General features: G+C 47.6%; 1 protein-coding gene and 1 pseudogene across 2 annotated transcripts; both read left to right on the forward strand.

Moving 5' to 3' along the window:
- The first annotated feature begins 7,236 nt into the window (after window positions 1-7,236).
- Window positions 7,237-20,974, forward strand: LOC118571759 (cytochrome P450 4F5). 2 transcript variants are annotated; one of them, XM_036171012.1, is made up of 13 exons: window positions 7,237-7,361; window positions 7,714-7,912; window positions 10,405-10,549; window positions 13,221-13,274; window positions 13,359-13,486; window positions 14,771-14,892; window positions 16,091-16,361; window positions 16,677-16,743; window positions 16,941-17,070; window positions 19,436-19,569; window positions 19,681-19,745; window positions 19,908-19,990; window positions 20,204-20,974. In XM_036171012.1, the coding sequence occupies exons 2-13, from the start codon at window positions 7,715-7,717 to the stop codon at window positions 20,379-20,381; spliced, it is 1,575 nt and encodes a 524-aa protein (XP_036026905.1). In that variant the 5' UTR covers window positions 7,237-7,361; window position 7,714; the 3' UTR covers window positions 20,382-20,974. The 2 variants fall into 2 exon arrangements, with proteins under 2 accessions (XP_036026905.1, XP_036026906.1); XM_036171013.1 differs by lacking the exons at window positions 7,237-7,361; window positions 7,714-7,912 and adding an exon at window positions 9,461-9,585.
- A 646-nt stretch (window positions 20,975-21,620) lies between these two features.
- LOC118571462 lies at window positions 21,621-22,759 on the forward strand (annotated as a pseudogene).
- Window positions 22,760-23,919: the final 1,160 nt, after the last annotated feature.

A 23,919-nucleotide genomic window follows, 5' to 3' on the forward strand; every position in this document is an offset into this window, starting at 1 on the left:
CGTCTTCATTTTATTCTCCATCCTCCTCCTCCTTTCCCACTGAGTTTAATTAGAGATGTTTGCATGCATGCATCTTTGGCAGCTTGCTAGTGGCTATACTCCTGAAGAAGAATGATAGCCACCCCATGGTCACCATCAACTGTCAACTGCTCCAAAGCGAGGAGCGGGACCTCGTGTGGCCTGCCCCATCCATGATGGGGTGTCGATGGGCAGGTGACCACAGCCGCAATGAATTCATGGCTGTAATGGCCATTTTATGTCCAGAAGACTGGCTTTCACAGCACTTCTCCCCATCCTCCAGTGATCCTCTGCTTCCTTGATGCTCTCTGAGCCTCAGGACTGGGGTGGGATGTCACTGTCCCATTTAGGGCTGGACACTCAACAGTAGCTTATTCTCTGCAATTTGACCAGTTGTAAGGGTCTTAGATAATAGCTGCTCAAAGTTAAAAGATGTTTCTCTGGCCAAGGTTGAGAGTAGCACTACTCTATGGCTATAGACATAAGTATTTTGGAGACAATTTGACAACAACATATCCATTAATCAAAACAATGGTCCAAATCCCCCTGTGGCCCATGATCTTCCCACTCATGTGATTTGATCAGGTTTTCATCTCCAGGCATGAATTCTCCTGTGGAGCAGACTTCAAATCCAAGAAAGTGTTTGGTTACTATCAAAACCTTCACACCACTATGGCACTAATCTACATACCTTGCCCAGAAAGTCAGTACTGTAGCATTTAGGGTCTAGTGCTGGGTAGCTTCATTGGTGACTTTTGACACCCTCCACCCCCAGCTGTTTGACTAACACTTTCTGACACTATGGAAACTAGCCAGAAGAGAAGTTTCCAGGTCAGTTCCACCTTGATTTCTCCATGCCTTATAATGAAAGTATGTTGTATAATTAGCAATGGGGTCTTATCTTTTCCTTCTGCTGGGAAACTGAGATCAATATGAATAGAGCTTGTATTGTGTAGGGGGCTAGTAGAGATTCCCTGACCAACAATCAAACATAGACATTATCCTGTGGGCAATGAAAGCAACTGTCGGTGTCTGGGGAGGATAGGGATCCAATTCATGGGCAGGTCTGAGGCTCTGCTCTGTATTGTAAGGCCTACTCTTAATTGTATTACATGTCCATCATTTTATATTTATCCATTGTAATCGTCCATGCTTACTTACCAGGCCAAGGTCACGTGATATGTCCATGATGAGTGTAATCAGGCCAGTTGGAGGGTCCACAGTAAAACCTAATCTGTAGCAATTTTATTGAGAGCAATCAGACTTTTTATAACTTTATCAGAAACAGAATATAATGGCAATTGCCATGATCAATACAGTTGTAATTGACAGGATACAATGATGTTTGCAGGCTATCCTGGGTACACAAGATTAACGTCTAAAGCCTGTCAAGCTCCTATGTTTCCTTGACTTCTAAGGGAACGCACAAAGAAACACAAAGCAGCCTGAATGCTTCACTGCCTGAGGGAGTGCATCAGTCTCTCAGGGACTGGAAGGAACACTGTGCCCCAGGAGCCATGGACTGAACCCCAAAAACATATGACACATGCCTCTCATGGCAGTTAAGCCAGGCCAACTCCATGGTTCCCTGCAATCTATCCTTAGTGATTCTCCTGCCTCAGTCATGATAATAGCAATGGGCCATTACGTTAGGTCTCTCATGTAATATCTAAAGGAATAGTTGTAGAATCAAAGGACAGTTTCTCAGGAGACAGGAGTTTTGGAGTCCTTGAGGACGATGCTAAATGATGCTCATCACTTGTAATCTCCAAGGTCACTAAGGCAGCTTAGGTTTAAAATGAGATCACACTAGCAGGCTCAGCCACTTCCTTCTCCCTAGCGATGTATTCCACTGAAGTTCCGACCTATGCAGGGGATCTTATACATTTCCCTTCCCTACGACTTCTGGGCTTTTGTTAGTCCTCTCTCATCATAAGACTATTAGTACAGAATTTTAGACATAGTAGCACACGCCTGTACTCTTGGCACTGGGGTAAGGATGCAGGAAGTCAAGGTCAATTTCAGCTGTATAATGAATTACAAACAAACTGGAATACTTGAAAGTGTGTCTCAAAAAATGAACAAATAAAAATAGTTTCTCATTTTCCTGTCTTGACAAATGACTTTAAAACAAAAGTGCAACACATGCTTATTTTTTTCTAGTTTTCTCTACTCATTTAGATAGATTTGTATGTTTGTGAGCATATACACACTCATGTGTGTATTGGGGAATGCACCTGTGTGTAGAGGCCAGAAGAGTGTGTCTTGTGCCCTTTATCACTCTCTGCCAAGCCCTTTGAGGCAGAGTCTCTCTGGACCTAGGGCTCCCATTTTCTTGGCTAAGTTAGAAACCATTGAGCCCCAGTCATCCTCTTGTGTCTACACCCCTCAGAGCTGGGATTACAGGCATGTATGCGATGCTTAGCTTTTTATGTGGGTGCTGGGATCTAAATCCTGTTCCTTGTGATTGTGTAACAAGCACTCTTAACTGCTGATACATCTAACAGTCCCTATGTTCGCATTCGCAACTAAATATTGTCTCTGGAATTACTTTGTCAGTTTTAGGTTTGGAGTCCAGGGCCTGTCACATGCAGCACGTGCCCTCCCATTTCCTGCTCCACTGACTCCATATTATTACTCTTTTCATGTTACTTACTCACTGAAGGGAGTGGAAAAGATTTCAGGTTTGAGAGTTGTAAAACAGCTGGAAATGTAACTCAAGTGACTTAATTTTGTTGACTTGAGCACTGAGTCTCAGTTGAAATCCCAAATTGGCACGATCTAGTCCTGACTCCACTAAGTATGTTGGAATGACTATTTCCTTTGATTTCATAATTTTCAGATCACACTAACCCACAACAGTACTCAGGGGAGTAGAAATGCCACCCAAAGAACTTTGTGCAAAATAGAGGAGACAGGTGAAATTTGGGTTAGACTCACTTGGGCACATTGTGTGTCTCTTGTGTGTGTGTGAGGGTATTGTTCCTCAGTGGAGGTAGCAAGGGAGGCCAGAAGAGGGTATCAGAGCCTTTGGATTTGGAGCACAGGTGGTAGTCAGATGCCTGACATGGTACTGGGGAGCAACTCATGTCCTTTGAAGGAGCAGCAAGCACTCTTAGCTGCTGAGCCAGGTATCCAGCCCTGGTTATGATTGTTCTATTGCTCTTTGTGTGCTCTTTGTGTTGTGGACATGTGTGGAGAGCAGAGGTCAACTTTCAGATGTTGGTTCTGGCCCATAAACTTTCATTTTCATCTCACAGTGAAAAAAAAAAGATTGTTAGTCTGGTAATGGACTCAAGGTGACCTCTCAACTAGAGACCATAGAAAATAAAATAAAACAACCAAGTTACATATTTCCAATATCCAATGGTATGGAATAAATACCCAGTCATAAGGGAGTAATACAGAAAAATATTCACACAAGTCGAGTCTAACACCAGCAAGGGAAATTAACCAACCAACCAACCAACCAACAAACAAAAACCAAACAAAAAACATCGTGCCATTCCATGTCCAGCATCTGGGGCTCCTGATGGAATCGTCTCTGCTCCGGCAGCTTGTTGGCAGCCTGTCCTGCAGCTCTGCTGCAGACAGCAAATGGTCTCTTTCATGAACCAACTCCACACTGTGCTTAAAGCTCTAGGGTCTCCACCCAGCTCTCATGCCTTTCACGGTCGGAAGGCCAGGACCACAGGATGATGCTGCCAGGTTCTGTTGCCAGGTGGAGATGTAGCCTGGCTCACCTGGCCCGTAGCTCCAATGGCCTCTGTGTGCCTTTAAAGTTGATCCTCGGAAAACCGCTCTCTCTGGGTAAACCACTTTGCAGCTGTCACAGTGGGGGCGGGGGAGGAACATCGGAGAACTAGGAGGTCAGTGAGATCAGCGTGCATGATGGGAGATTCTCAAATAATCAATAAAAATATTATGTTTATATAAAAAAAAAACTAGAGCGGAGGTTCAGCTGTCCATGGCATTAAAAAAAAAAAAAAAAAAGACTGTCGCTGTTAAAATGGCTGTTCTCCAGCTCTGTTCCCAAGAAAACCTATTTCCCTCTAAATCCTTAGGAACTCAGCCTTCACTGTCACTGTTTCTCTCAGCATTGTAGTGCTCTGAACACTGATCAGAATGTCTCACTCAGATCTGCTTACAGGAATTGAGGATTTTATATCACAGAGTACCAAACTCTTCCATATTCCTTCAGCAAATCAGCCAACTTCCTCCTCACCACATGGCCAGGTTATCACACCAATGACCTCACCCCTTATACAAGCTTTCTGAATTGAAGGGACACTAGCCCACTCAATCATGTGACTCTGGCAGGCCATTCCCTCTGCCTTGCTAAACACCATTAGATTACATTCCTAAAGCTAGCCACCAAGGTCCACTTCTTCCAGAAGCTGACTGCCAAAGTCCAGCAATCAAAAACTCCCTTAGGCTCACCTAATTAACATGCCCAAGTAAGATTAAACACCTCACCCTATCATGGGGTTACCTTTATAAACTGTCAACTGCCCGTGTGCCACGTCTGTCTCCTTTCTCTCCAGAGGCAGTCTGTTGTCCCTCTGGGACAAATACCTCCCCCCATTCTCTTGTGTCTTTTCCCTTCTTCCTGTCCCCTGTCTCCTTTACCCTCATCCTAGCCCATCCCAACACAGACCTCCCCTTCTTCTCTTAAAAATCTCACCTGCAAGGTCCTTTGCTGTCGTTTTTCCTGCCCGAGTCAGAAAGCAGCCACTTAACATTCTCCCCTGCTTAATGAAGGATCTCTCTGTGAAAAATGGTATTTGGCTGTGGTTTGTGCCTAATCTAGGGCCTGGGAGGGAGCCCCTGCTGTGTGTGGGTCCCCTTCATGCATTAGTTACCTGTCCCTTCTCAGTGATAAAATAACGGAAAAAGTAAGCTAAGAAAGGATTCCTCTGGCTCACAGGTGAAGGGTCCAGTCCATCATGGTGGGAAGTCGTGGTGGCAAGAGCATGCAGCGGCTGGTCACATGATATGTTAGGTCAGGAAGCAAAGAGATTCTGTGTGGTACTCAGCTCATTTCCTTGTTTTTATTTAGCCAGGAGAGATGGTCCTGGTGATGAAGTTGTCCACATTCAAGGTGGGTCTTTGCTCTTGGTTCAGCCTTTCAGAATGACTCTTATGGGCACTGCCAGAAGTCTGCTTCCATGGTGATTCCAGATACAGCCAAGATGACAGTGATGACTGAGCATTATGACCATTATATCCGGGTCTATGTATATTTATCTGAAGATCAAATTATGCTATATGTCATGCATTTTTCTTATCATATGTAGCCTAGGTTGGCCTTGGTTCATAGTCCTCTTGCATCAACACCCAAATGGCCTGATTATAGGTGTAATTCTTGCCTATTTATAGCTTAGCAGGCTTATTTTTAGAAACTGGCATCTGTGAATTACGATTATGGGGTTGGCAAGACCAAAGTCTGTAAGGCTCCAGACACCTGGTTGACTTCAGATCGACGCAGAAGCTGCATTTTCAGAGCAGACTTCCTCCTGTGAAGTCAGTGTTTGCTCTAAGGTCAAGGGATTCACAACAGTTTCCTCTGCCCTCACCTCTGGCAGCAGTCTGAGTGCCTGTGCTCCTGAAAGAGAAGAAGCTGGTTGGGACACAGTGGTAGAGAAAGCAGTCAAGAGTTTAATCAGAGCAAGGAAGGAAGCAAGAATATACTCCTTGAAAAAGAGCCATCTAGATCTAGAGAGATGGCTCAGCGGTTAGAGCACCGATTATTGTTCCAGAAGAGCCAGGTTCAATTCCTAGCACCCACATGGTAGCTCAAGACTTTCTGTAACTCCAATCCTAGGGGATCTGACACCCTTTCTTTGGAAATCTTCTGGAATCAGGCATGTATGTGGTACATAGATATATATGTAGACAAAACACATAAGTCAAGTAAATAAAATAAAATAAAAGGTGAAAAGGCCGGGTCAAGCTGAATAGCCATGGTCTCAGCCTTGACAAGTGTGGGCCTTGTGCTGCTGTATTCCCTGTACAGTCCTGTGTGTCCTTCCTTGTGTCTCCTCCAGTGTGGACTTGAAAAGGTGAGTGTTCCCCTCAGATGTCTGTTTCACCTAGAATTCAGTGCTATGATTAGCTGTGTATCTGCAAGAATTTGCATGTGCTTTTAAGCACTTTTAAGTGAAGTTGAAAATTTACTAGGGGGAAGGGGAAGAACACTGTGAAAAATCCCCTGGGGAGGACGTCACTGAGTTGCTTTGTTCTGATCTCCCTATTGTGGACCATTAGCCTCCATTGCCCCCCACTGTTTTGGGGGCCCTGAGCTGACACATCTGTATTTGTCCACCATCCCTTATCATTCTGTATCAGTGTCAATCAACTACCCTTTTCAGGACTTTGAGCTTGCTTTTGTCTGCCAACCTTTGAGCTGGTCCACCCATTCTTTACGAATTGGCTTTGGGGGCCTATTGGTCCCTCCTATTTGCCTAACAAATGGGGAGCACGACCATGTGTGGGTTCAGTGACTGCTAAGTCCAAGACAGGGCAATCTAGGACAGTTGCTGACAACACATGCCGCTGTTAAGAGCAATGCCCCATTTGACGCTGGGAAGGCAATGCATTCCAGGCTTGCTCTTCCTGGCCTGTACTGCCTCAGCTAGCCTCTTCTCTCAGTCTTACCCCTCTCCTCCACACTTCCTCTCTGAACTGTGATTCTTCAGCCTCCGGGTGCGTTTTCCCAGGTAGGACTTTTATCTCCTCAGTCTGGCCATGCTGGATTTCCTTTAGTTTGTAATTCTTCTTTCCACCCAGGGGCTGGGCTGCTAAAGGATAAGACTTAACAATCACTTAGCATCTGGTGAGCAGAGGCATTTCAGAGCTAGCCTTGCACTTCTGCAGTGAGAAAATCTGCATGCTGCCTCCCCACTAGCTAGATGTGCAGGAAACCTGGGGAGGCGCTCTGCGACTGACCTGTCCTGAACGGGATCTTCTGGCAGCTGTATTCTGCCTTCATCATTTAATCTGCAGACCGCTGGGCCTTGGAAGGGCAAGGGTAGCTGTAAATTTGATGGCCCAGAGTCACCTTTGGCCTTGACTCAGAAGAGCTGCACCCTAAAGATGCCCTGGCTGTGTGTGTCTGTGGCCTTGAGTTCTCATCTGTACTTCAGGCTGGCCCTGCCCAGCTAGTTTTGGCTTGCTGCCCAGGCAGGAAGGAAGTGGCTGAGCCTGGGAGGGATTGATTGGTTCAGCCTAGCTGCAGCCCAGCCTCCTACACAGCTCCCGGCAGTTAAGAAGCAGGGGATAAAGGCATTTCACAGGACCCGGAGAGGGAAAGTCTTGGGGGTACAGGCTGCCCCTGGAATAAGGTACGGGCCTGGGGTGTGAGGCAAGAAAGGGCCCTGACGCTGATCAGGAAGAGCTTAACAGTGTTGGGGTGGCTCCATGGAACCTACTGGCATAAGTGACCCTAGGTTCTGGGTAACTGCCTGGGGCCAGTTGCATGTGCTTGAGGCAGACTAACCAGCTCTTGTCTGTGTATCCCTTCCCTCCTGCTTCTTCTCTCTCTCTCTCTCTCGAGTATTCTCTCTCCCTGGGTGGCTGTGGCTCTCCCTCCCCTTCCTTGCTATGCTCCCAGGCTCTGCCCTTGCTCAGGAACCCGGGAGTTTCCCAGTCTCTCTCCTGAGCCACAGAATCTCCCCGTTTTTATTTGCTCTACAGGATGTTGCAGCTGAGTGTGTCTGGGCTGGTCCCGGCCTCCGCGTTGGCTTCACCGTGGCATCTTCTGCTGCTTGGAGTGGCTTCCTGGATTTTGGCCAGAATTCTTGCCTGGACCTATTCATTCTGTGAGAACTGCTCCCGCCTCAGATGCTTCCCTCAGGCCCCTAAAAGGAACTGGTTTTTGGGTCACCTGGGCACGGTGAGTATGGCAGCATATAGGACTGGTGTGTCGGGGTGGATGTGTTCCCTAGGAGTCAGGAAAGGTCTGAGGCCGGGCATGACCGTAGAGAGGCAAAGTGAGCCCCTCACTCCCCCTGTCACCAGCACATGTATTTGCCTTCCTGTCACACCTGTACCCACAAGCCTTTTTCTTCTCCTTACCTGGCACCGACCCCACTCTGGGTCACATTCTCACCAGGACTGAGGCTTCCTCTCATTCTTGGATGCTTGTCCTATTCGGTGGTTCCCATGGTGGGCAGCACAGTTGGTGTATTCAGTTTTCACTGTTGGATTTGAGGCCAGTCCTGCAGTATGTTCGTGGTCTTGCCCTGCCTGGCACATCTCTCTTGATTTCAGATCAGCGTCTGTGCTCTCTGGGTTACTACTGTAACTGTGATTTCTTACCTTCACCTGCGGAAGCTCTTGGGAAGTAGAAAAGAGACTATAGTTTCTCTTCCCTCCACCCCCTGGCCACTCCCCTTTCTCATCTTGTTGCCTGTCCTGAAGATGCATTAGTGGGCTCCATTATCCAATCTAGGTAGAAACGGAACTCTTTTTAACATTGGTGGTGATTATCTGAATTACCTAGTATTTGTGCATGCTAGGCAACTACTTTATTCCAGAGCCACACTACAACATGACCACTTTCTCTCTGATCTCAGTCATAATGGCTGCACTTCCTGGGGGTGGGGAGTTCCTACTCAGAACCCTCCCCTGATCCCTGGGTCCCCTTGCTCCCTATTGCAGAACCACAGTCGGGTTTCAATGTCACTCCTGATGTAGATATCCCCTGCAACGCTGTTCTTCAAGTACAGCTTTCTCTCAACAGAGCCCTCTTTGCACCAACATTCTCATCTACTGTCTCTCATACAGTGTCCCCTCAGCATCTCCACCCCTCGTACTTTCTAACTTATCAGCTTCCTGACAATCCCCTTTCATCTCCACCTTAGTACAGATTCCCATCAGGAGTCATAGTCTGAAGGTATTGACAATTCAATTTCCCTTTAGACATTTGGAAAATTGTTGCTTTTGATGACTGCAGACTCCCATGTTTCTATGTATTACCCATAGTGATGCTGTCCAGTCAGACAACATGTCAGCTCCCATCGGTATACCTCCAGTATGTCTCTTTCCGCACTAGACCTCCAGTCTGCTTGCTCTGCCCTCTTCTTATGGACCAAGAATCATCTTCATTGGTTGTCTTTTCCTGGTCTGCCTCTCTTCTCTGTCCCATTTGTGATGTCCAGGTCCCTGAATCCTGGCTCAGTCTCATTCACTTCCTCACAGCTCTCTGGTCTGTTGGTTTCTCCATCTTTCCCAGAATCTCCAGTTTGATCTAGGATTACATCCTCACTGGTACCCCCTGAGCCCCCTGAGGTCCCCCTGTGTGCAACTGCTGGGTCCTCCTTCCCCTGACCTTTCCCCAATGGCTCCCCTGCCACCCTCTCAGTCTTCCCTCTGTCTTCTTACCTCAGGGTCCAGCTCCTGAGTTGGCCATCAGTTTCCTCCTTAGATGACTTCCAAGTTCACATCCCTCCTAATCTGGGAACCAAGATTTGGAGAACTCAACAATTCTTTGCTGCGGATCTAGGGAGATGCGGGCCCAGAGCTGGTGTTAATGGGCTCTCCTGGAGTTAGGGACAAGTGAGAGAGGTGGGTGGCATGGAACGATCTATGAGTGCACTCCTAACTGGAGTGGGGGATTCAAGGAATGAGAGAGGGAAGAGGAGGGAGAGATAATTTAGCCGTAGGGAAAAATCCCATAAGAAAAAGAGAGATACACATACATGAAGAGGGGTAGAGGGAGTGGTCGGGTGAAGGAAATGAAGAGGGAGATAAAAGAAGCAGAATTATGGTAAGTACACACACACACACACACACACACACACACACACACGCACGCACGCACACACACACATTTAGACCTACCTCTTCAAACATTTTCTTTTGCTACCAGTTACCTGTCACATCTCTCAATGTCATATCTATCTTATTTACTAAATATCTGTCTATATATCTTTTATGTAGCTATCAGCAGCCAGTCTGTCTGTCTTTCTGTCTACCTACCTATCTACCTACCTATCTATCTACCTACCTATCTATCTATCTATCTATCTATCTATCTATCACCTTCAATCCCTCTATCAATTAGTTCATACCTCTATCACAGTTCATACCTCTATCACCTACTATTCAAAATATGTGTGTATGAATGTATCTTTCTATCTATTGATCCGTCAATTATCTATATCTTGGTCACAAAACAAAAAGGTGAGCGTGATGCATCAGAAAGGAATGTAGACAGATGCATGGATCCAGGAAGGGACACTCGTAGGTGAACTCAGGTTGACTCATTCAGAGATACAGATGAATGACCCAAGTAGGGGTATGAGAGGGGTGAGGCATGGTGGGCAGAGGGTGGGAGCATCTGAGACACCCTGCCTGGACTACCTCAACATTCTCCCTCCACAGATCCAGAGCAACGAGGAAGGCATGCAGCTGGTGACTGAAATGGGCAAGACCTTCCGAGATGTCCACCTCTGTTGGCTGGGACCTGTCATCCCTGTGCTGAGGCTTGTTGACCCTGCATTTGTTGCCCCCCTGCTCCATGCCCCAGGTATCTCTCCCAGGATCCCCACACTTGGCCTCCCCTCTGTCTCTTGTTCAAGTCCTTCCTATCCCTGGATTGAGCAACAGATGGGGCTGTTCCTGACAGTGGCCATGTATCTGCAGCTAACCTACTGATTGAACTTGGATTAGGTCCCCAGTCTCCCTTGTGCCTGAGATCTGCTTGAGTTGTGACAGAGAGAAGTTCAGCCAAGTGTGATCTAAGGCAGGAAAGAGAATGTATTGGCTTGTGATGTACTCAGTGGTAGAACACTTGTCTACCATGAACAAAGCCACATGCATGTGGAGGATAGTAGGCAATCTGAGCTGCTATCCTTGGGACCTCTACATACCTTTATTGAGACAGGCTCTCTGATTCACCTGGAGCTCTCCCATTAAGTTAGACTGCCTGACCAGTAAGCCCCAGGGATCCTCCTGTCTCTAAAGATTATTTATTTTAAGTAATTTATTTATTTTGAGGCACTGTATAGCCTTAGCTGGTCTGAATTCACTTTGTAGACCAGGATGGCCTTGAACTCACAGAGATTCACCTGCTTCTGTCTCCTGTGTGCTGGTATTAAAGGTGTGCGTGATGGCAGGCCTTTATTTTTTATTTTATGTGTGTGAGTGTTTGCCTGCATGGATGTGTGTGAACCACATGTATACAGTGCCTCAGGGGCCATATGAGGGTGTCAGATCCCTTGGAAGTAGAGTCGGGTGATTGTGAGCTGCCATGTGGGTGTTGAGAACTAAATCCACGTCTTCTGCAAGAGCAGCCAGTGCTCACAACCACTGAACCATTTGTCCAGCCCCGGGGATTGAATCTTTAAATTGTGCTTTATTTAGAAAGTTTGTGATCTGAGAAGACAATGAGTGAGTCCGAAGCCTTAAGAATGACTTTGTGGGTTGGGGGTTTAGCTCAGTGGTAGAGCGCTTGCCTAGCAAGTGCAAGGCCCTGGGTTCGATCCTCAGCTCAAAGAAAAAAAAATGACTTTGCATCTCCTCTGCATGCAGCAAAAGCAGCCAGACCTTCCAGAATTCAGTCCCAACCCTCCAAGATCCAAGGCTACTTTCATTGTCATATTCTGTGTTTCTCCCTTAATATCAATTCCTCTGTGGTGTGTGTCTCATATTCTTCTTGGTATTCTCCATAATCCCCTCAGAGCTGCAAACTATTAGCAATGTGTTCATCTTGCACTATTCACAATGTGGACGTGCAGATTCCTTTCACAATATGGAGTGCAAATGGTTCTGTATTGTACAGAACAACACAGTGCTTCTTTCACTTCCCTTGAGTCCCCAATGACATTGAACAGCATTCTGGCAAGATGGGTACTTCGTAGGTGAACAGCTGAGGTTGGGAGAGGCATGTAACATTGCGTGAACTCCTCACCACCTCCCACGTTCAGTGAGTCTTGGCTGCCCCAGCCACCTTCGGCAGAAGGGACCCCAAGCCAGAGATGATTCGGGACAGAGATGGTATGCAGAGCACTGTAGGGACTGTCCACTAGAGTCCAGACGGGTCAGCTGTATCTGTGGCTCTGGGGCTGCTTGATGGCTGGAGAGGGCAGAGGCAACTCTTCTCCATGGGCACATGGCTCTGAGAATAGAGTCGCCCTTAATTCTGAGCAGTTAATGCTTAGTGTGGCATAGAGGAGAGAACTAGAGGTCTGGGACCTATCCAGGTCCCATCTGGACTCGAAAGGGGCCGTATTTCAATGCCAATCTGGGATTATCTGAAGGGCACATTTAGGTGATGCCGGACTGTTACACACCCATGTTGTGTCATGCCAGGGAATACCATGTGTGTTGTGTTTATGGCAGGTCATGATAACATGTGCCCCTGTCATATATCCCAGGATGTGTCAGGATGTGCCAGAGAGCTGCGATTGACAATGTGTCCCAGGTCTTTGCAGAGGCCTGTAGAGTGCTGTGCTGCTCAGATGTGAAGACATGGCATGAGGCAGCCATGTGACGGCATGCTGGGACATGCTTGTTTCCTACCAGCTTGAGAGGTGTTCTCTCTTGTAGATGAAATTCTAAATGGTCTTATTAAATAAGAAACACAGAGCCAAATAAGTAGTTAAAGGCCCAGAGATCGAGCAGTAGCCAAGAGCTAAGACCACCTTGTCTTACCACTCACTTCTGTCCTTCCCCTGAGGGAGAGACCTTCTTCCCTGTGTCTGTCTTTTTATTGACTTTCTGTTCTGCCTTCTCATTGGTTGTAAACCCAACCACATGACTTCCTGGTCACTGCCTGTCTGTACAGACCTCCAGGTCTCTATGGCTTGTACTGGGATTAAAGGCATGTGTCACCATACTGGCTGTGTCCTTGAACACACAGAGACTTTGCCTGCCATGTGATTGGATTAGGGCATGTGCTACCACTACCAGACTTCTGCTTAATGGCTTCCTTCAGCTCTGATCTCCAGGCAACTTTATTTATTAACATACAAATAAAATCACATTTCAGCACTAATAAAATATCACCATACTGTCTTGCTGCAAACTGGTGTGGTCTTGTCTCACCTCCTTCCTCTTCCCTGCTTCCTTTTTCCTGGTTCCTTTCCTACACCCTGTGTTCGGAGGGGAGGTGAGCATCCCTGGGGCTGGGAGTCCCCACCCTCCCAAAGTCACCTTTCACCCTCTCCATGGCCTCTGATTGTCCTTCTTCACGGCAGCTTTGGTGGCCCCCAAGGACATGACTTTCTTAGGCTTCCTGAAGCCCTGGCTGGGTGAGTACCTCAAGGTGAGGGTCGGGGGGACACCTTGGGGGTCAGAGAAAGGTTCCACCTTTGCTCACTGTCGTGGTTTCCCAGGGGACGGGCTCTTCCTGAGTTCTGGTGACAAGTGGAGCCGCCATCGCCGTCTGCTGACGCCCGCCTTCCACTTTGACATCCTGAAGCCCTATGTGAAGATTTTTAACAAGAGCGTGAACATCATGCATGTGAGTTCCTCAAACTCAGGGTGTAACAATCTGTACTGGAAAGGTGATCAGGATGACACCATGGGGTCATGCTCTTTGCACATAGATGAGGCTCCTAGCAGACCGGTATCTACTCTCCTTCACAGAGGCCCTGGGGAGTTAATCTGGTTAACGTTGACTATGGGTGTAGCTCTCTCTGTATGGGATACTAGTTTAGACTGCATTGCCCCTAAGCTGGCCATGGTGATGCACTCCTTAATCCCAGCCCAGGGAGACTGAGGAGGAAAGATCGCGAATTACAGGCCAGTCTAAGCTAATTAACAACAAGACCTTGTCTCAAAAACCCAAGGTCCTGCCGGGCGGTGGTGGCACATGCCTCTAATCCCAGCACTTGGGAGGCAGAGGCAGGCAGATCTCTGTGAGTTGGAGGCCAGCCTGGTCTACAAAGCGAGTTCCAGGAAAGGCGCAAAGCTACACAGAGAAACCCTGTCTCGAAAAACAAAACAAAACAAAAAACAAAAAACAAACAAACAAACAAAAACAAAACAAAACCCAACAACCCCCAGAAAGCAACTAAGGTACTTCTGGGAGAAGTTGGTTGGGTAGTAGGGTGATTATGGTCAAAACTCACTTAAAAATGAAACTAAAAGTATTGGGTAGAGCTGAGTTCATTCTGGTTTCAAGCATGGAAAATACTGGTTCCAAAAGAGAAAAAGCAGAGACTTTACGTGAGCTCTTTGCAAAGGCCTAGAGTGGAGGACTTAAAGAACACTGGGGCATTCTACAGCCGACTCCGGTTATGTCAGTGGGGCTGATAAGCACAGCTAACACTTACTGAGCACCTCTGGATACCAAATCCTATGCCAGTTCTGCCATTTGTGTTGAGTGATGTAACTTCCACATTGCTATGAGGCAGAGGTAAGTATGACTGTTATATTATGGATGATGAAACCAAAGGCCAGAGAGGTCAATATTCTCCAGGTTTACAAAAAGTAAGCGGGCATGAATGGTAGAGCAAGCACTACTCTACATGGTAGAGTGTATTTACTGGGTAATAAAACCTGTCAACCTAATTGTGGCTGAAGGCTTGACAAACAGGGCCTAGAAGAAGGCAGCAAGCGGACCAGGGGCACCAGAAGGTAGTTAGACTCGGGTGACCTAAGGGTTTCACCTGTGGCAGTGCCGTCTTCTGCTCCCACCAGAGTCAGCTTTTCTCTGAGGTCAGGGGCCTATTCTAGAGTTTAGGGTTGGGAAGGGCTCAAGGATCAAAGGCTTGGGCCCATGTCTGTCCCTTTCTCTGGTCAGGACAAGTGGAAGCGCCTATCCTTGGAGGGCAGTGCACGCCTGGAAATGTTTGAGAACATCAGCCTCATGACCTTGGACAGTCTGCAGAAATGCCTCTTTGGCTTTGACAGCAACTGTCAAGAGTGAGTCCCTGTCCCAGCCTTGGAACATGGGCCTTGTAAAAGGAAGTAGCTTGGGGATGGAGGACTGCCTCCAGGGAGTAGAGGAGACTCTCTGCAGGAGTTAGGTCAAAAGTGGCCGTGAAGGGCAGGGAAAGAAGAGAGTGAGTGGTCCTTCCAAGGAGGCAGAACACTTTGCATAAAGGCAAGAGCTGAAGTCAGGCAGCAGGTGAAAGAGGCAGTTCAGGAGGAGGAACCTTCGACAGGACCCTGAAGGGGATGTTACAGTTTGGTGGTAAAATACCTCAAATGAAACAAGCTAAGAGGGAAATATAGTGTATCCCCTGGTTTCATTCCATCATGGTGGGGAATGACAGGTCCCCATCATGATGGCGCAGAAGTACAGTGAGACCCTGTGTGTGTCAGCAAGCTTCCTCCTCCTTCCCTTCTCATCCATGTGACCCCATCCAATGGGAAGAAGCTGTCAATATTCAGTGCAAGTCTTACATGCTCATTTAATTCGATCTGGAGATAAAACACCATCTCTGACATACACAGAAATATCCTTTGGTGCAATATAGATTTTCAGAGTTAACCATTACAGAGCATTAGTCAGCCCATACATCTTTTCTTCTTCTCTTCTGTCCCCTCTCTTTTTTTTCTTGACCCCATCTCAGGCTGTAGTTAGTCTGGGATAGAACTCATTATATACATTAGATTGGCCTTGAGCTTCTGATCCTCCTGCATCCACCTCTTGTGTGTTGGGATCATAGCCAGGAGCCAGCGTTTCCAGCTGGTGGCCAGATCTTAAAGATGTTGCCCAGCCAGAAGGGTGTGAACTCCATCCTGAGCTTCCCAGGTCATAAGAGAAGGTTCTGTACAGCAGGGGAGTCCTAGTCACAGTGAGCTTAGGCACCCTAATCAATAGAGGCGCTTCATAGAGATATAAGGAACCAGGAGAGGAGGATCTGAGCCTGGGCAGAGTCACAAGAAGCCAAGGGGGAACAGCAGGAGCAGATGCTGGGTGAACTAAAGGAGGAAATGATGTCTACTTATGCCCTGGATTCCTGGGTCAGGAGCTACTTGTAGAGAGCAGGAAACAGAATTTGTGCTTTGTGGATGCCCTTTTCAGGATGGACCCTGGTCCTTGGACTCTCTGGCTGGAGCTTCTCTGGGGTTTTGTGTGTGCTAAGTTGCTTCCTCTCTCTGGCCTGACCTGCAGGTCTCCCAGTGAATACATTGCTGCCATCTTGGAGCTCAGCGCCCTCATAGTAAAAAGATCCCAGAAGCTCCTCCTGTTTGTGGACTTCCTGTACTACCTCACTGCTGATGGGCAGCGCTTCCGCAAGGCCTGTGACACGGTGCACAACTTCACGGATGCTGTCATTAGGGAGAGACGCCGCATCCTCAGTAGCCAGGGTGTTGATGAATTCGTGAAGACCAAGGATAAATCCAAGACTTTGGATTTCATCGATGTGCTCTTGATGGCCAAGGTGGGCTTATGTGGGATCTGGGTTGCAGGAATGTTAATGTTCAGTATGTTGACTGTATAGAGATTGAAGAGGCTGGACTTGACCAGGAGGGTACTGGAGAGTTACAAATGGTGCTTATGAGACTATGACAGAGTCTACATTTTAGAGGGCTGTTTTGAAGGCTGCATTAAAAGACTAATGGCAGGACACCAGGGAAGAAATGGAGGCAGGTTCTGGAGAGGACAGAGGAGGTGTCTTGTGTACAATCTGAGAATCAGAACCTGTCTCATACCATCTCAGACATGGAATGAGTTGAGGGTTCTGTTTTGTCTTTAGGATGAACATGGAAAGGAGCTGTGTGATGAGGACATCCGGGCAGAGGCTGACACCTTCATGTTTGGAGGTGAGGGTCCCTGTGTGAGACTCCAGAAGTAGAGGTCTATCAATCCCATGTAGGTATTGTGGGGAACCTAGAATCCTTCTGTTCTTTCCATCTCTCCATCCCTTCCCCATCTCTGGGGACCTTGCTTTCTGGGTACTTTACTCCATTGTGCTGAAACAGTCCAGAGACCCAAGATTGCCTTTCTGTCTACCCCTCAGGCCATGACACCACGGCCAGTGCTCTCTCCTGGACCCTGTACAACCTGGCGAGGCACCCGGAATACCAGGAGCGCTGCAGGCAGGAGGTGCGGGAGCTGCTGAGGGGCCGAGAGCCTGAGGAGATTGAATGGTGAGTGCAGGTCCATGTGGTCTCTGCTGCTGTTACAGATGTTGGTCACCATGCATGGTGCTACTTCTGAGATTTTGATATAGGGTCTGTCTATGCATCCAAGACTGACTTAGAGTATCCTAACACCTTTGTATTTAGGGATTACATTCCCAGTTTGGACATTTCTTCATTTAGTTCACACACAGCATGGGAGGGTTCATTATAGCCCTTTTCAAACCCGATTGTTTTTCTTGAGTCCCTCTCATCTGGTGAATTTCTTTTGGCTGTTGTACCATTCTGTTTGTAGTCCATGGACACCTCTTTTTCAACCCTTGAGAAATCCACAAAAGCTGTATCTTGGTCTGCTTTTCAGTAACATTTTGTTCATTGAAAATACCAAGAAAAAAAAAAAAAGGATTTTCTATATTCTTACCATAAAGAAATGACAAATCTTTGGGACAATGGGCTTGCTCATTAACTTATAGTTTTAGTGTTCCTGATGCATTGAGAGACTCTACAATGTATTTGGAGGGGCCAATTCTTGTTTTGTTTTGTTCTATTTTTCAATAGGGTTACACTGTGTAACTCTGGCTGGCCTGGAACTCACTGTGTGGATCAGGCTGGTCTCAAACTCACAGAGATTTGCCTGCCTCTTGTCTCCCAAGTGCTGGGTTTAAAAGGTGTGCACCATCATGATGGGCAAGTGTTTGATTGGTTGGTTGGTTGATTGATTGAGACCTTTGTTGAGGTAAGACAGCCCCCAGCTTACCCTGTAGCTGAGGCTGACTTTGACCTCTGTCCTCCTGCCTCCTCTTCTCTAGGCCTGGGATCCTTTGCCTGGCTGCATTGAATTCTTTTAGTTTGCTTATTGCTAGTTTTCTTAACTAGTAGGTCTTTCTCCAAACCACCTACCCATTTCCCAGCAGCGTGTGGACTGTCTTCTTGTACCCACCTCAGCTCTGTAGTCCACAGGTTTCCTAGTAACTTTAGTTTTTAAAAACTTATTACAGTTTTTTGTTTGTTTGTTTTTTGTTTTTTGAGACAGGGTTTCTCTGTGTAGTTTTGGTACCTGTCCTAGATCTCGCTCTGTAGACCAGGCTGGCCTCGAACTGGGATTAAAGGTGTGCACCACCACCACCTGGCAAAAACTCACTACAGTTTTATAATAGGTTTCAGTGACTGGTAGGTTGGCTCTATCTTTTATTTTTAAATTGACTTGTTTTTCCATGAACTTTAGCTCTTCTAACTGGAGTAAAGTTGTTGAGTGAGGATGTAGTCAGTGGTGAACACTTACCTATCATGCAATGCTCTGTGAAATCTAGTCCTCAGAAAGGATTTTCAGGTTCTCAAATACAGGTTCTCATTCTCTCCTCTCTCTCTCTCTCTCTCTCTCTCTCTCTCTCTCTCTCCACTCATGCTCATGTAAGCATCTCTAACTTCACCAAGTCACAAACAGAAAAGATGTCTAAGTAGAAGGGAGATTGGTTAGGAGGTCAAAGGGCATTCTGCAAGGGAGGGAGGGAGACGAGAGAGTACTGGAGGGTGAGTATGATCAATATACATTACATACTTGTCTGAAAATATAAAAATGCATTTTAAGAAGACAAAACTAAAGATTTATTGGATAGTACTGAAAATTAATATAGAAAGGACTATCTGGGTGGTGGTGATGGCATATGACTTTAATCCCACTATGTGGGAGGCAAAGGCAGGCAGATCTCTGAGTTCAAGGCTAGTCTGGTCTATAGAGCAAATTCCAAGAGAGTTAGGGCTACACCTAGGAACCCTGTCTCGAAAAACTAAGAGAGGGAGAGGGAGAGGGAGCCAGGAACTACCGCCTGTATAGTGATGGGTCGCTTCTGTTATTTCATTATATAATTTCTTTCTGATGCAAGGTCTCCTGTAGCTCAGGTTGTCCATTTATTTATTCCTGATCTTCCATCCTCCATTTTCTTGAGTATCACATCCAGGTCATGGTATAAAAATTTTAAAGCTTTTGCATTGCAAGTTTATTAAATGGTTAAAGGATCAATTTGGAAGGGTGTACCTTAATTAGAAATATTTCAGGTTTTTTTCCCTTGGTGTTTTGTGATGGGGGGGGGGTGTAGGAGGGCATGCTAGTCTTTGATCCAGAGCTGTAGATCAAAGATCTTAGTTGACCCCTGTGACCTCAAAACTTGGGAAGTGGAATGAGAGGTATCAGGAGTTCAAGGCTGTTCTTAGTAGCTAGTGGCAAACTAAGGGACCGGCAAACTTCTTTGCTTCATCTGGAATACAGTTTGTTACCGAACTAAGGTTGAGAGGGAAGTGGTTAGAATCCAACCGCATGCCTGTGAGGCTGAGCAGGGCTGTTTTGCTCCTGGATAATTGTGTGGTGGTTCCCTAGGGATGACCTGGCCCAGCTGCCCTTCCTGACCATGTGCATCAAGGAGAGTCTGCGGCTGCATCCTCCAGCCCCAGACCTTCTTCGCCGCTGCACCCAGGACATTGTGCTACCCGATGGCAAGGTCATCCCCAAAGGTGCCTCAGAGTCATGGGTGAAGGGAGGTGCAGAGGGCAGGCCCCTGAGTATGGTGGTGGTCCCCAGGGGCAGCTCAGATCTGATACTGACTGGATGTTCGTGGCCAACAGGGAGCATCTGTGTCATCAGCGTCTTTGGAGTTCATCACAATCCTTCAGTCTGGTCAGACCCTGAGGTGGGGGCTCCTCCTGGCATTTCTGGTTCCTGGGGAGGGGTTTGGCCTTAACTTGGAAACAAGAAGCCGTCACTCCTCTCCATGTTTGCCTTTTCTGGGACTGGCTGCATGTGTTCAGAGACACAGCCTAGAAGCCTAATTTTAATTTTGCCTTTCCCCCAGGTCTACGACCCCTTCCGCTTTGATCCAGAAAACCCTCAGAAGAGGTCACCTCTGGCTTTTATTCCCTTCTCCGCGGGGCCAAGGTGAGGCCAGAGAGTTTATGGTAATGGGCTGTCAGTAGGGATAGGGGAATAGGGATGGTTGGGTTCTTTCCAACCTTGGCTCGGGTATGAGCAAAAGTCTGCAGAGCCTGGGATTGGAAGGTGAAGGGCTGACCAAGTGCGGCGGGGACCGGGTCAAATTATGTCCCTACGGTGCCAGAATGGGTTCCATCTTGTCACCACGCCCTCCCGCAGGAACTGCATAGGACAGACTTTCGCCATGAACGAGATGAAGGTGGCGCTGGCGCTCACCCTGCTGCGCTTCCGCGTCCTGCCGGACCACAAGGAGCCGCGCCGGAAGCCGGAGCTGATCCTGCGCGCAGAGGGCGGGCTGTGGCTGCGGGTGGAGCCGCTGAGCACGGATGCACAGTGACCCCCGCCCCCCCAACATCTGGCCTGGGACTCTTGTGGATCCCAGAATAAACCGAGCCCCGTTGTTCGCCAGCAGGGGGCGCAGGAGGCCAACAGAACCAGCTGTGATCTGGGCGGGATGAGGCGGGGCTGCTGTTTTCGAGCCGAAGAACCTTACTGTTTGCTAATTAGCCATGGAAGGCTTCCATGCTGATGACAATTCTTTTCCTGCTCAAGCCTGGACTTCATCCTGTAAGAGCTGCTGAGCTTTCTGAGCAGAGTAAGAGAGGGAGCAGAGTTTCGGGCCCGCTTGAGACTCCTAGGCATTGAAGCAAAGCCTTAATCACATTGCTTTAATTTTCTTCTACTTCCTCCTGCTTCTCGTTTGCTTCATCATATTTGAAGGGATCCTCCCGTTTTTGTCTTCTTAGTGACACATTTACAGAAGTGGGCTGCTATACTACACCTAGAGGGATATTTATAAAGTTTGAGTAAAATATTTTCTCAGAAAAGGGAAATCCCGGTGCCCCTGAGAAGCGTGTTAAATGACATTCAAGGCTTGTGATGCCTAAGATCACCAAGGCAGCTTAAAATATATGAAACCACTCTTCCGGATCCTTCGTTTTCCTTTTGTCCTGGGCGATGTTCATTGAGAATCTCGCTGACTTCACAAGAATCTTGAAAGTTTCCTTTCTCACAGCACTTTTGGGCTTTGATTCCTCCCTCATCCTGAGTCCATTAAAACTGTCAGTTGGGCATGGGGATCTGGACCTGAAATCCCAGCACTTAGGAGGGTGAGACAGAGCATCATGAGCTGGAGAATATCTTGGAATACATAGAAAGTTTGAGACCAGCCTGGGCAACATAAAACTTTGTCTCCAAAAATAAAAATTAAACTCATTAAAATTTTGAGTTTTGCCGGGCGGTGGTGGCGCACGCCTTTAATCCCAGCACTTGGGAGGCAGAGGCAGGCGGATCTCTGTGAGTTCGAGGCCAACCTGGGCTACCAAGTGAGTTCCAGGAAAGGTGCAAAGCTACACAGAGAAACCCTTTCTCAAAAAAAACAAACAAACAACAAAAAAACAAAAAACCAAAAACAACCAAAAAAACAAAAAACAAAACAAAACAAAAAACCCAACAAAACAAAACAAAAATTTGAGTTTCACATTTTCCTAACTTGAGAAATAGATTCAGGGGTTTGCAGCTCAGCAGGAGGCAGGTGAAGGGAGACCAGGCTGGGGCCAGTGAGGCCAGGAACCTGATGTGGGATTTGTGTCCAGCACAGGTATGGGGGATCATGCAATGACTGGACCAGGACTAAGCCCTGAAAGAGTGCTGGCAGGCTGCTGGATTGCTGGTCCAGAAGGTTGTTGCACATTCAGATGGCAATCAACCTGACCATCCCTGGCCTTATGCTGGCCTCTGCAAGGACAACCTGCCCATCTGCTCCATCACTCCCAACCAGGCAGACAGAGAGTGCTTCACCACTGCTGTTGCCTTTGGCCTCAGTGCCTGACCCTCAGGTCTCCATCCTCAACCTGTGAAGCAAGGCTATCAGGCCTATTACCCCCAGGGTAATTGCAGACAGAGTACTCAGCATTGTGAGACTTACATGGACACCTCATCCTCTCTGAGTGGATCACCACTCACCTTGGGGCTGGTTGGGGGTGGTGCAAGGGCGGGGGTGCGGGGAAGGGGAGGGCTGTGCATGGGAAGGGGAGGACTATGCATCGGCTCTGACTGCTTTGCTGGCGAGTTAGTCCAGCAGTAGTACTGAGACACATGGCAGCATTGTGACATCCAACCAGACAACCATCCAGTCTAGATCCCGGCCTACCTCCACCTTGGCTGCGCCGAGGACCCTACCAACCTAGATGGCAATATGTCATCAAATATGTCCTCAACGTTGCACCCAACCTACCCAATGCTTTGGAGCACGGTGGCAAGTTTACTTACATCAGGTTTGCTGGAGCCAGAACCTTTCCCTGTTCTTCCTGGAGCCCCACCGAACTTCACTGATAAAATGGCTCTATGAAGTGTGGTGTCTTGATGCCTATCAGGTACCAGCTGTTCAGTGACTGTCACTGTAGACTATCCGGTGCAAAAGATGAACCTGTCTCTCTTGCCAGCAAGAGGAAAAAGTCCAATATCTCATCTACCTTCAGCTTCATGGGGCAGCTGCTGGACTTTGAGCAGACATGGAAGTCAGCAGCCATGCCACAGCTAAGCACCCAGTGAACAGCTCTACTTCTCCATGCTCACCAGCCACAACCTGTTTCTGATCAACACCTTTGAGTTCACATGAAGCTTGATGTTTCAATGGGTTCAGCACCAGGGTCTCTGAGGCCTCCCTCCACAGGGCCTGGTGTGTGCAGAGGCATGGGGTGGTCCCTAGCCTACTGCCTGCCCCCAAGAACCCACAGATGTCACTTCTGTCCAGAGAACCAGGCTAAGCAGTAGCTGAGTTCCCTTGCCGGACTTTGGGCCAGGACCACAGTGCCCCACAGTGCTTGAGTGAAGCTTGTGTGGTGGGGTACAGCCTTGCATTCCCAGTGTTTTCTCTCACCCTCACTGGCTTTGGTTTAGGTGATGTCCCTGCCCCTTGTCCTGACTTACACACACCCTGGTCTATGTTGCCCACTGTCTGCAGGCAACTGACACTCCTTGCACCCGCAGGGCTCTGGCAGCTGTCGGGGGGGGGGGGGGGGGGCAAGGACAGGCCAGTGGAGGGAGTGTGGGACTCTGCCTGCCACTCTAGCATCCACAACACGAAAGCCTCGGGTTCCACAACGCTCCTCCATTTTATTCCTTCTTCCGTCTCAGTTCTCACCGGGCGCCACCAGGCCTAGGATGGAAAGGGGAGTGTTTGGGTCCCTAATGCAGCTGCCAGTGGCAGTGGGCAGTGAATGAGGCCATGGAAATTGTGTTCTGGTGGAGACTCATCAGACACCCTGATGCCCAGATACCCAAAGAGTCTGGGATGTTCAGAAGGAAGCTCCATCTCAACTCCCCTCCCCCATCTATCTCCCCAAACCCTGCCCTACTTCAAGCCCACCCCACAAGGTATTTAAACTGCACCCCAGAAAACAGACAAGTGGTTTTTCATTCTTTTTTTTTTTCTGCCTTCTCTCTGGAGGCTGGAAAAATCACCCTGGAGCATTTTACCCATTAACCTGGGGTTTTTTCTTAATTCGGCTTGATTTGGTCTGATTTGGATTGCCATATTGGCAGAGAGGCCTACTGGAATGCAGAAACTTTTCAAATTGTGCTCACATCTTACTTCACAGGGATGGTTTGGTGTCCAGGGATTCCTTAGAATAGCAGAATAAAACCTTGGTATAGTTGAGACAAAAACAAACAAACAAACAAACAAACAAACAAACACTCCAACCAACCAAACAAAAAACCATGCTATAATTCTCTCTCTTACATTAAAAACAAACAAAAAAACCGGAAAGACATATCTGAGTATAAATAAGTGTACACAAGAGTGTATGCCAGTTTTGCTTTATGATTTTATGAAGGAAAATTAGCAATTCTACACACACACACACACACAC

Source organism: Onychomys torridus, chromosome 21 (genome assembly GCF_903995425.1).
Source record: "Onychomys torridus chromosome 21, mOncTor1.1, whole genome shotgun sequence".
Lineage (NCBI taxonomy): Eukaryota > Metazoa > Chordata > Mammalia > Rodentia > Cricetidae > Onychomys > Onychomys torridus.